This window comes from Bufo gargarizans, chromosome 2 (assembly GCF_014858855.1).
Source record: "Bufo gargarizans isolate SCDJY-AF-19 chromosome 2, ASM1485885v1, whole genome shotgun sequence".
NCBI classification, from domain to species: Eukaryota; Metazoa; Chordata; class Amphibia; order Anura; family Bufonidae; genus Bufo; species Bufo gargarizans.
Window position 1 is genome coordinate 562,128,302 of NC_058081.1, and position 12,382 is coordinate 562,140,683.

Sequence of the window (12,382 nt, forward strand, 5' to 3'; positions counted from 1 at the left end):
ATAATATTAAGACACATATGGAATACAAATCACAAGGCACTTAAAGGGAACCCGTCATCAACTTTATGCTGCCCATACTAACGGCAGAATAAGGTTGAGACAGGCAAGTTGATTTCAGCGGTCTGTCATTTATGAGTTAAAAGTAAGTTGTTGCTGATAACAGACATGTTGCAGACTGGGCCTGGAAAAGAGTCCCGGCCACCTGAGAAGAGTCATAGTTATTCATAAATTCCTGCTCTCCTGCCGATGGCTGACAGTCTTCTACCTAGTTTTCTCTCTTTCTCTCTAGGAGAGAACTGCCAATCATCAACTATGACTCTTCTCAGGTAGATTTGACTCTTTTCAAGGCCTGGGCTGCAATGATTATGAGGCTGGTTCTCAGCAACCACTTTTAGCTCATGAGTGACACACCGCTAAGATCAGCATTTCTGTCACTATTTTATGCTGCCCTCAGTGAGATCAGCATAAAGTTTATGACAGTTTCCCTTTAAGTCTTTTAGCGCTGTACATACTCAAGATCAATTATATTTCAGACCTTTCCTTAAAAATAGTATTTCTATGGTCAAAAAGGTAAAGCTGAGGGTATATGAAAAGGAAGTGTTAAAATACACTTCAGTATGTATGCTACAATGATACTAGTTGATGTGGTGGGACACCAATGCATCATATTTAGATCATAAACTAAACAGCCAAGCTTTTTCTACTTCTGCTTGTAAGAAGGTTTTTCATGAAGAAAGGCATTCTTCTCATTCTTCTAAGGTCTTCTATACATATCCATGTAAAATGCTATAAATTACCTTTTAATATAAAAAGGACATAGAATACTGGACTGTTTCACTTCCCTTAATCAATCATAATTGAAACATTTACAAAGTCCTTTTTGATAACCACCATTCCCGTGCAGTGTCCAACTAATGTCCACATGAAGTCCAAGTTACAAGTCTTAGGTTCTTATAAGTATAGGAACAGGTCAAAAGTATAACATCGCCTTCGTACATTCTTTTCAAATATTTTAACCTAACAGTCTTTATTTATTTTTTTTGCTTTCTTTCACAAGAAAGTCCATCATGGTTTATACCATCTATATTTGTTGACCTATTAATCCCCATTTATGGTGAAGAATGGTGTAACTGAGGGATACCAGAGAGTTTTAATTGTATTTTTCATTCCTATACTCCAATCTCATCATCAAGGTCATCATCAAATGTGTAGTCTTGACCTTCCGCTTCGTCATCGTCCTCATCATCTAGCTCTGAGCGGTGACTGATGTGTAGGCTGTTGTCATGTTGATCTGGACTATCTGCAATACCTTCATAGATTGAACGTTTTTCTTCTTCACTGTCTTCTTCAGACACGGATAGGTTTCCTTCTGCATGGTCTGGAGGGGTAGATATAGTTTCAAAACCAGGGTTGGTCATTGGCAGTGTGCTGGATAGGCTATAATGGTTTCCCTGTGGCTCAGTAATAGAGGAGGATTGTGTGTGTTTATTACCATCTGTGGCTAGGACAGGAGCAAATTTAAAGTCGAAATCTCGCTGGTCCTCTGAATTGTTCCACTCAGAAGTTGGAGGATCTCTATTCATCACACCCAATACATCATCCATAATAGATGGGCCCAAGTCCAGATGAAAGGATAACATGGATTCTGCATGTTTCAGGCCACAGTCTCCGGGTGAAATCCAGTCGAACTGATCAGAATTCCCACCTGTGTTGCTGTTATTCCACAAACTGTCTTCTTTAGATGATACATTATTGACTGGGCTTGACGAGACACTTCCTGCCCCAGAGCCAATTCCAGAGGATTGCGAAAGCTGGCTTAATGAATCTGCCATTTTGTTTTCTTCATGGTCACCTGCCATTTTCACGAGACCATTTTTTTTGGGCACTTCCACTGGTGGGGCTGAGGCTGGACCATGGTTACTGAGAAAGGAGGTATCCCCAAATACATCACCTCCTCTTCCAACATGCATGGTGTGTCTAAAATCCCCCAATGGGGCACTGATCATCTCTCGGTCAATCCGGGTTCGCTTTTTTGAGTGAGAGCTTGATTGCTTGAGGATAGGCATCTTGAGATGTAATCTAAAGGGGAAAAAAAAACAAAAACAAAAGAATAGGCACCTCATTATTTATAGTCTTAAAAAATGACATGACTTATGAGGTTTATCAGAGGTCTACAAACCTAACATTATTTTGTAGTCCTGGTTTCTAGGTTAACATTCAAATAAAATTATTAGCTACCTAGCTGAATGTATCATATCAATGATTTTCAAAAACTCTTAGATGTACACTTAAAAAGAAACATAAAACACTTAAAAGGGTTTTCTGAGATCTTTTTATTGATGCCCTATCCTAGGCCATGAAACCAACGAACGTGACATCACATAGCTTAGGGAAATATGTGAGAAGGCCGTGGTCCCTTCTCAAATTGCTGATCGGCGGGGGTCCTGGGTGTCAGACTCCCACCGGATACTGATGACCTATCCATTGGATAGGTCATCAGTACAAATATCTTGTAAAAAACCCTTTAATAAAATTATGATCACCCTAAGATGACAACTTAAGAAGCTCCTGTCATATCTCAAATGTTGAGAAGCTTCCTTCTCTTTACTCCATCTACGGTCAATGTGATCTCAAAGGCTGTTAATATGTAGTCCACTCACACAAACCAAACACAAAAAATAAAATAAAGTACTAAAAAGCATTTTAATATTTAAATGATGTTACTTAGGCTCCATTCACACATCCGCAAATGGGTCCGCATCCGTTCTGCAATTTTGCGAAACGGGTGCGGACCCATTCATTTTCTATGGGGACGGAATGGATGCGGACAGCATTTGCGGAGCGCAGTCCCGATCTTCACGTCCACAGTTCCGCAAAAGATAGAACATGTCCTATTCTTGTCCGCAAGCTGCGGACAAGAATAGGCATTTCAATAGGGGTGCCGGGCGGGTGTTTTTCGGATTCGCAACACACCACGGACATGTGAATGGAGCCTAAGGCTAGTTCGCCCCAAGAAGTACATGAGCTTCTTTGGGGCGTCTTGTCACGCGTTCCCGTACATAGACTTCAGCGGGAACGCGCGACAATGGGCGTTCGCTTGTCTCTGTATGCGCGATTGCAAACGCCCGTACAATCGCTCATACAGAGCGTACGTTCAAGTACGCTCAGGTCTGAACCCAGCGTCAGGTTCCTTTACACAGGCCAACTGAGCAGGCAATTGTTGGGAACAAGCTGTTGGTCCCAATAACTGACTGCTTATCAGGGGAGGTAAAAGCTCCATTTACTGTACATACAGCAATCTTCACTGCATGGGAACCAGCATCCATCACAGTGATTGCCTGTCCCTATACAGATAAGTATCAGTGTCTTAGGATTAGGGTATCCTAGCTTACTTAAGGTGCATATTATATTGTCTCCAAATTGCATAAAAACACAAAATATCAACCCAATATTTTCCTCTAACCAATTACCTCTAACCTACTAGCAAAGAGTAAGGCCAAGCAAATCCACAAGCAAGGTAACAAAAAGAAAGGCAAATTTCGATGGAACCAGACGGCCATATAATTTGTGGTGATTTTCTGTTTTTCCCTCATTAGCAGATGTAGCCGTTTTACATTCAGCCGATTTTGAATAACAGACATTTGGATATTTCCCTATTTGTGGTTAAGAGAAACTGGAGAATAACCACTAGCAAAGAGTCTCTGGCAATTTGCTCATCTGCCAACCAAAGTGACTTTATTAGAACCATTGAGACAAGAGGTTTTCTGGCGAGATAACATTTTTTTTTTTTGAATAGGTTAAAAAAAAAAAAAAAATAATAATATATAAAAAAAAGCAGCATTACTCATCTCACTGATCCCCCCCACTGCTCCATTCAATTTTTCTGCCTCTTCCCGGGTGTCAGAACCAGGAATATTTGAAACAGAAGGGAATGGCAGCAGTTTGGTAAGGTTTTTGTTTTTTTAAACCCATACTGCCCCTTTTCTAAAAAATTGTTTCCACTGGACAACCTCGATCAGCGAAGTCTACAGGAGGTTCATATTGGAGGGTTATCATGCTGATAAGAAGTGGGCCATGTGTGCACATCTCAGGGTACAGACACACATGGAGGCCACAAGAGATATAATACTGTGTGGTCTCTCAGAATGCATGTGGAAGCTGCATTCCCTGAATTTAATGGAGGCGGGCATGGCACCAGTGTTAGGGTTAGGTTCCTGTCCTAAAGAGATTGCATTGACATTGGCGGACAGGCACAAATAGTTTTGTACATAATGTATTTGCCAAGAATCTCACATATTATAACGTAGCATTAGCACTAGCACATTTCTATAGTGAGAATGGCAGGAACGTAAATACTTTATTATTTGGGTTTGAAGAGTGCTGTTGCGTCAGTTTTTTTTTTGCGTCAGACATACCTTAATTTTTTTGTGCCTTTTTTCTCAGTTGCAGCTTTATGATACACTATTAACAACACACCTTAAAAAAAAAAAAATACCAAACAAAAACACCAAACAAAAAGGAGGGAACATCTCTAAATAACATTTAAAAGCATATTTCAAAATGACTGGCAGTGCCCCTCCTAAAAAATGTGCAGCATGCTTCTATATACAGGCAGCATGAAATCTGCCGAACAGGCGGGAGAGAATAGCTCATTTATCATTGCCGTCGCCACAGCTGTAACTTCCTAAAGTGAATCCCCAGCATATTTACAGAATATCTGATGTGACACGCATCCTCAACTATGTGCAGCCTGCAAGGCATCCTATAGGAATAGAGGAGAGGTCTCTGAGGGGACAACATAAAAGCACAGTGATGTGTCACACATGTGAACCTCTGAAGGAGAGAATTCACATCGGTAATAAAATGAGGAATCTTAAATTTTTCATAATTAACCTACAGAGTAGATGAGGTAAAAACATTGAAGAGAACGCCGATCTCGCACTAGAGCCGCAGCTCCTTCACAATGACGCTGATCAATGGGGTGCTGAGAGTTAGAACCCCACCGATCTCATTTCAATGACCTATTCTGAGAAAAAGGTAATCAATATCACAAAACTACAATACCCCTTTCAGCATTTATCATTTGTGAGAATAAGAATAGTCACCTGGTTCTTACCAGTTGGGGGCGACACTGTCCTATCAATCCTGACAATGCTAGACTTTGTCCAGGGACACACCCCTCTGATATGTATACCCCTTATATGTACAGCCCCATCGAATGAATGGCGCTTTAATAATTACCCAAATTACTCATAAAAATTCTGTAGGAAAGGGATAATGCAGAGGTATGAGAAAAAGGTGCTTCAGAAATGTTATTTCACGGGGAATCGAAGTATTTACTAGAACAGGCATTTTAGGAGCAGTGACAGGTTTTTCCGGAAGTGCAGAATTGACATCCTATCCTCGGGATAGGTCATCAATATCCGATCAGAGGGGGTTTGAAGAGGTTGTGATGCTTCAGTCAGAGCTGTGGGTAGGCTTGAGCGAAGTCGATTAGTTCAAAAGCGTTGTCAGTAATGCCGTTTCCGTACAGCATTAAAATGTATTGGTTGCGTGTAGCCAAACTTCCTGTCGACCAAAGTTGCGCGAGACTTTGGTGAATTACAACGGCATTCCCATCTGCATATTTAAAATAGAAATCTGAAGTAGGCTTTGGTACCGAGGTATCAGCAAACAGGATTCCCATTTTAAAATATTTTCAAATACGCAAATAGGAATACTCTGGTAATTCACCAAAGTTTTGCACAATATGAAGTTTGGCTACATGGAGACCATACATTTTAATGCTGTACGGAAACAACGTTTTTGAACGAATCGATTTTGGATCTATGATCCGAAGCTTGACTTGTTCAAGCCTAGCTTGGCCTCTTTCTAGGCTGGCGAGGTCACGTTCATTGGTCACATGGCCTAGGCGCAGCTGAGCCCTATTCAAGTGAATGGACCTGGGCTGCAATACCCAGCACAGCCGCTATACAATGAAAGGTGCTGTGCTCGGTATAATGTGAGGAGGCTGGCGGGCTCACTGGAGTGGCACTGCCTCTTCAAGCAGAAGATGGGTGCCAGGTGTCAGACCCCCACTGATCGGCTATCCTGAGAATAGGTCATCAATATTTCACTTCTGGAAAACCTCTTGGATTTGAAAATATTAAAAAAAAAAAAAAAAAAAAAAAAAAAAGGGGCAGTGCCCCCCCCCCCCTCATCCCCAAAGCTGCACCCCTCGTGTCTCGTATGGCAGCTCAGACTCAATAAAAGGTGATATAATGATAAATTCAGCATGTCTGATAAGATTACATTAACAAATCACTATTTAAAAGATTTCCACCCAAAATGTAAAATCAGCCATAAATTAGTAAATTCCAAGATACATTGATGGGCTTTAATTAGGCTACTTTCACACTAGTGTTAATATTTTCCGGTATTGAGTTCCGTCATAGGTTCTCAATACCGGAAAAAAAAATAGGTTCCATTTTGTCCCCATTCATTGTCAATGGGGACAAAACGTAACTGAACAGAACGGAGTGCTCCAAAATGCATTCCGTTCCGTTTGGTTGCGTTCCCATACCGGAGACCTAACCGCGGCATGCTGCCGTTTGCTTTCTGTTCTGGGATGCGGAGCAAGACACAATCGAAAAACTGATCCGTCCCCCATTGACTTTCATTGGAGTTCATGAGGGATCCGTCTTGGCCATGTTATACAAGATTATACAACCGAATCCGTTTATAAAGGATACAGACAGTTGTATTATCAGTAACAGAAGCGTTTTTGCTGAACCCTGCCGGATCCAGTAAAAACACTAGTGTGAAAGTAGCCTTACTTACAATTACACCGATACATGTTTTGTTAAGGAGGCCATTTTATACCAAAGGGACAACAGGAAGTGCGACCATAATGGCCATCACTTTTGAATGAGCTTTTCAGATACAGATGACTAAATTTAGCTGCAGCTTTATTTACTAATATTTGACATCCATTCTTATACCGGAGTTGCCAACCATCCAGAAATTTCTGGACAGTCCATAAAAATAGGCGACTTTTTTCCTGTGTGCGTGAAAAAAAAATATTAATTTGATGTGTGTATGATTTTTTTGAGGCTGGTGGTACTCGACTAGATTATTTTCCTTTTAATGAATTGTTAGCAGTATATTGAGCTATAGACATGAATTACTTTTAATCTTCATCATTCATTATGGTTTTCCAATTTGTCCGTAAAAAATGTCTGTCCGTGATATTTGGATTTTTACTTGTCCAGAAATAAACCTGTCTTATACTTAACAATAGACTGTTCATAGTTCTGCTGACAACTTGCTTCTTCAGTCAATGTAGACCATCCCAAATGGAACGTCAGGTATCAGAATGTTTTCAGTCATAATAATCCAGGGTATATCAGACAGATCGGTGTCTGCGCCATTTACTCGGCAGTGTTACAATAAAACTCCCCCACCCCAAAACTAAATATTTAACAGATTCTGGCTGCAGCAGAGTGTCTGACACTTGAAAAGGGAACAAAGCCCCTTCTGTCTGCTTTTGGCACATGAATTACAACCTCAGATGAGACCAGAATCCCCCCATTTTCCTCTTTTCTCAGAAATGAGACACCATCCCCTTCCCAGCAGAACTGTGCTGCCGTTCTTAGCAAAATGCCCCTTTCTTTCCAATACATTTATATAATTAAAATCTATTAACTCAAACTTTTCTTGATCATTTTTATCACTCTAGGTTTTGTATCAATCTGATAATAGTTATGCTTAAAGGGCTTGTCCAGGATTTTATTAAATACATTTCTCTGCCAGCAAGCGGCACCCGTAAGGACGTGTATTCTTACCTACTCCCTGCTGTCTTCATCAAACTTCTGGCCCTCGCCTGTAAACTTCCTGCAGCACTCAATGACTGGCCTCAGTGATGATGTGTCCCCAAACGGCACATCACTTAGGTAAGGCCTCCGTGCCCGTGCTGTGGACTGCAATGCACGGGCACATACCGTGGGGCAGCCGCATGTGGATCGCGGACCCGTTCACTTGAATGGGGTCCGCGATCCGCATCCGACGGTCCTCACCGCAAACAAAAAAAAAAGTTGTGCATGTGCTACTTTTTTGCGGTGCGGAGGCACGGCCAGAAGCACTCCGTAGTGCTTCCGTGGGGTTCTGATCTGTGCCTCTGTTCCTCATCTCAGTGACTGCGGACCCATTCAAGTGAATCGGTCTGCGATCCGTGATGCACATGACCCTTGCCCGTGTATTGCATACCGGCTCTATGTGCGCCGCAATACAGCCATGGGGAGGGAACACGGTCGTGTGCATGAGCCCTTAGTGATCAATTGCATTATTCTGGAGAAAAAAAGAAAGAAAAAAAAGACCATATGAAAGTGAGCAGTCAGTTGCTCTGAGGGTGGGCCCAAGCCACTCTGTGCATCCTTAATCCTTCTGCCTCCTCTGCCAACCCCTCCCTCTACTTGATTAATAAGCCAGGTTCCTGCATAGTAATCTCACCTGTTCCTATCAATCAAAAAGAGGAAAGGGCTGGCAGAGGGATCAAGGGTGAACACAGAGTGGCCTCGGCCCACTCTCGGTGCACTTAACTGCTCACTTCCATACAAGTTAAAAGTATTTTTCACTAAAGGGTACATATACATGGGCAGCACGGTGGCTCAGCAGCGCGGGGGTCCTAGGTTCGAATCTGGATGGAGTTTGAATGTTCTCTCCGTGTTTGCGTGGGTTTCCTCCCACAAAACAAAGACATACTGATAGGGACCTTAAATTGTGAGCCCCATTGGGGACAGTTGGATGTCTGTAAAGCGCTGCGGAATATAGTAGCACTGTACAAGTGCATAAAATAAATAAATATGCATCCAACTGAGCTAGCCCTACAAGGCAGTGAGTCTAGTCCTGGTGACAAACTCCTTGTAAAATATCATATTGTGTGCTGCTTTTCTGGCGGTGATAAACCTTGTAATACAATGCTTTACTATGGTGCTTATGTGCTGCATTAAATCACTCGACCTGTGTCACCCAAGGCTGAAAAGGCGTCCTGGAATCTTATTTCAAAGCCCTTCTGGGGCAAGACTATTTATTTTGGGAGAATGTTTAAGCATTCGGCCAAGCAGTAAAAACTTCTAGAAGAAGATAAACTTTAAGGGGGATTGGAGCACTTTTTAAAGGAGCACTAAACGTAAAAAAAAAAAAAAAAAAAAAAAAAAAAAAAAGAAGAAGGACGACAAAACTGATAGAAAAGCTGATAATCTCATTCACATGCATTTTTGGAGATTTACAGATTGGAAGACATGTGACATAAGGAAGTGATCATGAGAATTGACATTTTTGTGGGTTTCCTGCCAGTGACATCACTGAAAATATTGCAAATAATCCACTCCCCAACCTGAAATGACTACTTCCAGAAAACAAAAGATTGTATTGTATTCCACAGAAAAGGCGAATTACAGCTCAAGCGATCACTTGCAGGTCATTCACTTTTCCATGTGCTGCACAGCTCCCAGCATTTCAGATGGCACCCAACCCCGTTTCTAAATATTACCCCATCTAAAAAATACCAAAAAATCAAACTTGTCCAGAATTGAAAATTGTAGCCCAAAAATTTATAATTTAAGTAACTAAAGCCCAATAAAGGGTCTGTTCCATGAAAACAACTAACGCTCTATCCACAGGATAGGAGACAAGTGTCTGATTGGCAAGGGTCCGACCGCTGGGCCCTCCTCAGATCACTAGAACGCGGTCCTGTGTTCCTCCATTTGAATGGAGTGCAGACATACATGTGTGTCGGTCGTTGCATTTAACTCTATGGGGCTGCTGGAGACAGCCGAGTGCTTATCACTCCATTCAGCCCAAGAGAGCTGAATGGAGTGGAAAACATGCATGCGTGTCTGCACTCCATTCAGACAGGGGAGCATGGGCCCCTTTTTCAGGGATTTGCTGCAGTCATACCCCTGCTGATCAGTTAATTACTGCAAAAACATGGCAATGGCCAGTCATTGGCTAAAGAAACACATTACCCTGTCCATGTTTACATACAGGGCTATGGTGCAGAAGACAGAGGTTGACCCACAGAGCTGGAACCAAGTGTTAGGGCTCCGTGGCCGTATTGTGGACTGCAAAAGACGGACCTACGGTAAATGGGTCCGCGATCCGCAAGATATGGCAAATGTCTTATCTTTTGCAGTGCTGGGGCACTAACCAAAAGCCCATAGAAGCGCTTCCGAGTGTTTCTGTGGGCTTCTGATCCATGCCTTCGCTCCGTATCTTGCAGATTATAGACCCATTCAAGTCCGCAATAAGAGCATGGAGCCCTTACGTTCGTGGGCATGAGCCCTTAGGGAGTAGGAAATTATACTTCCCAAAACAGGTCCCATTCAGCGAGTTGGTTGCAGGTGTGTATGTGGAGGGGGTAAAATTTAAAAAGTTGGACAGCCTCTATTAAGGTGCTCCACTCCCTCTGAGTGATAGCTGTAGCATCCAACCAAGTGCCCTCTACATACTTCACTGCAGAGAGCCCTTCAGCATGAGGAACTGCTTTCAGGGAACACTTGTAATATATGCACTTTCCCAATTATGTAAAGGTACTAGTAGGGTCAAAACTGCTGACAGACCCCCTTTAATATGGTTTACCTTGAGTTAAATATTAATGATTACTCCTCAGGATAGGTCATCAATCTGATTGGTGGAGGTCTAACTCCCACCACTCACCTTGACCAGTGACGCCACATCCATCGGTCTCACAACTTTTCTGTAGCTCAGTCTTATTCAATGGGAGTTGAGCTGCTATACAATGTAGGACACCATGCTTGGTATGCTAGGAATGAGGCCATTGCACTCTTCCAGGTGCTGTAGCCTCTTCAAACAGCTGATTGTTGTGGGTTTCAGGTGTCAGATCTGCATCGATCTGATTTTGGTCACCTATCCTAAAGATAGGTCAATGTTTAATGTTTGTAAAACCCCTTTAAAGTCAATACATCACCTAGTAGTCCCATCATAGAATTTAGGGGGCTCTGATTCAAGACAATGTGATGTTCTGCCATGTCCAAATTAGACTCATACATGCAACTGTATTATCCTTTTTTCAACTGTACTGAAAAGCACACCTAACAAACGTATGCCAAAAGGGCACATTTTTTGGCATACATCTGCCCAATAGAACTCTGTGGGCAGGTGGGACATATAGATTTAGAACATTTCTCAACATATAACTGAAGGTAGTATGCAAAAGTAGGGAATTCTGCAATAAATATGATCACTTTGTCCTTTTGGCCTGTATCTTCTCGGTATAAGGCTTATTTATCTACTCTTTAAACATCTAACGTCCAGATGGAGTGAGAGAGGAAGGAAGGAAGGGCAGGAGTTAATCAGGTCCTTATTTCATATTTCCTTTCAGCCTTAGGAGACCCAACAGCTGATTTTTCAGAGCAGACAAGCTTCACGTGCAAAATACAGAGAGAAGCAGGAAATGTCTTCATCTGTACAGTACAGGTGGGCTTAGATGAACACATACTTGGCCAGTTCCTCACTAGTTCTCGTCAGCCACATCATGGCTTTGACATAGACTGATCATCCTTTGTTTGGACATAATCAGAATATTAGATGTTGTTGTTGGATAGATATTATAATGTCAATTAGAGCAAGCTGACTCTACTTCCAATAGAGGGGAAAATTCTTCACACCTGACCCATCTCCAGAACTAACAGTGCGGTGATAATGTTTGGCACATGGTTTACCATGTCTGCCGCGCTTCATGGACTTCATCAGTAGGTTATGTGATTTTTTTAAATGTGACCACAGTAAATTAGTACAAGTGGATAGCTTCAAAGAAACACTAATCTGCCCCGGTAAAGCCAAATTAAGAAAAGCACATGGTCAGAATTGATGAGATTACCAGAAGAATTCATAGAGCATCTTGGGAGTGGCATGCTTAAAGAGGAACTGAACCCAGAATTCCAAACACGAAAAATTAAAAAATTAAATAAAAACTAGAACAACCAACAAAACATATCAATCTCATTATGTGTCTTTCTTAGGGTACTTTCACACTAGCATTTTTGTTTTCCGGTATTGAGTTCCGTCACAGGAGCTCAATACCAGAAAAAAACTGATCAGTTTTATCCTAGTGCATTCTGAATGGAGAGCATTCCGTTTGATGCATCAGTTCAGTCCCTCTTACGTTTTTTGGACTGAGAAAATACCGCAGCATGCTGCACTTTTCTCTCCGGACAAAAATACTGATCGCTTGCCGGAATGCCTACATTGAAGTGCATCAGTGCCGGATCCGGCATTAAGTGTTCCGGCAAAACGGATCCTGCTTTCTGGTCTGCACAGACCTTTACAAATGCAAAAAATAAATAAAAATTAATACCGGAGCCATTTTTCTAGATGACACCGG

General features: G+C 41.9%; 1 protein-coding gene across 1 annotated transcript in view; it reads right to left on the reverse strand.

Moving 5' to 3' along the window:
* Positions 1 to 368: 368 nt before the first annotated feature.
* The window catches only part of CDC42EP5 (CDC42 effector protein 5), a 39,743-nt gene continuing 27,729 nt past the window's right edge, over positions 369 to 12,382 (reverse strand). Inside the window, exon 3 of the mRNA XM_044278179.1 lies at positions 369 to 2,079. Within this exon, the coding sequence (XP_044134114.1) occupies positions 1,170 to 2,066 (897 nt within the window). The 5' untranslated portion in view covers positions 2,067 to 2,079 and the 3' untranslated portion in view covers positions 369 to 1,169. The remainder of the gene's footprint in view (positions 2,080 to 12,382) is intronic.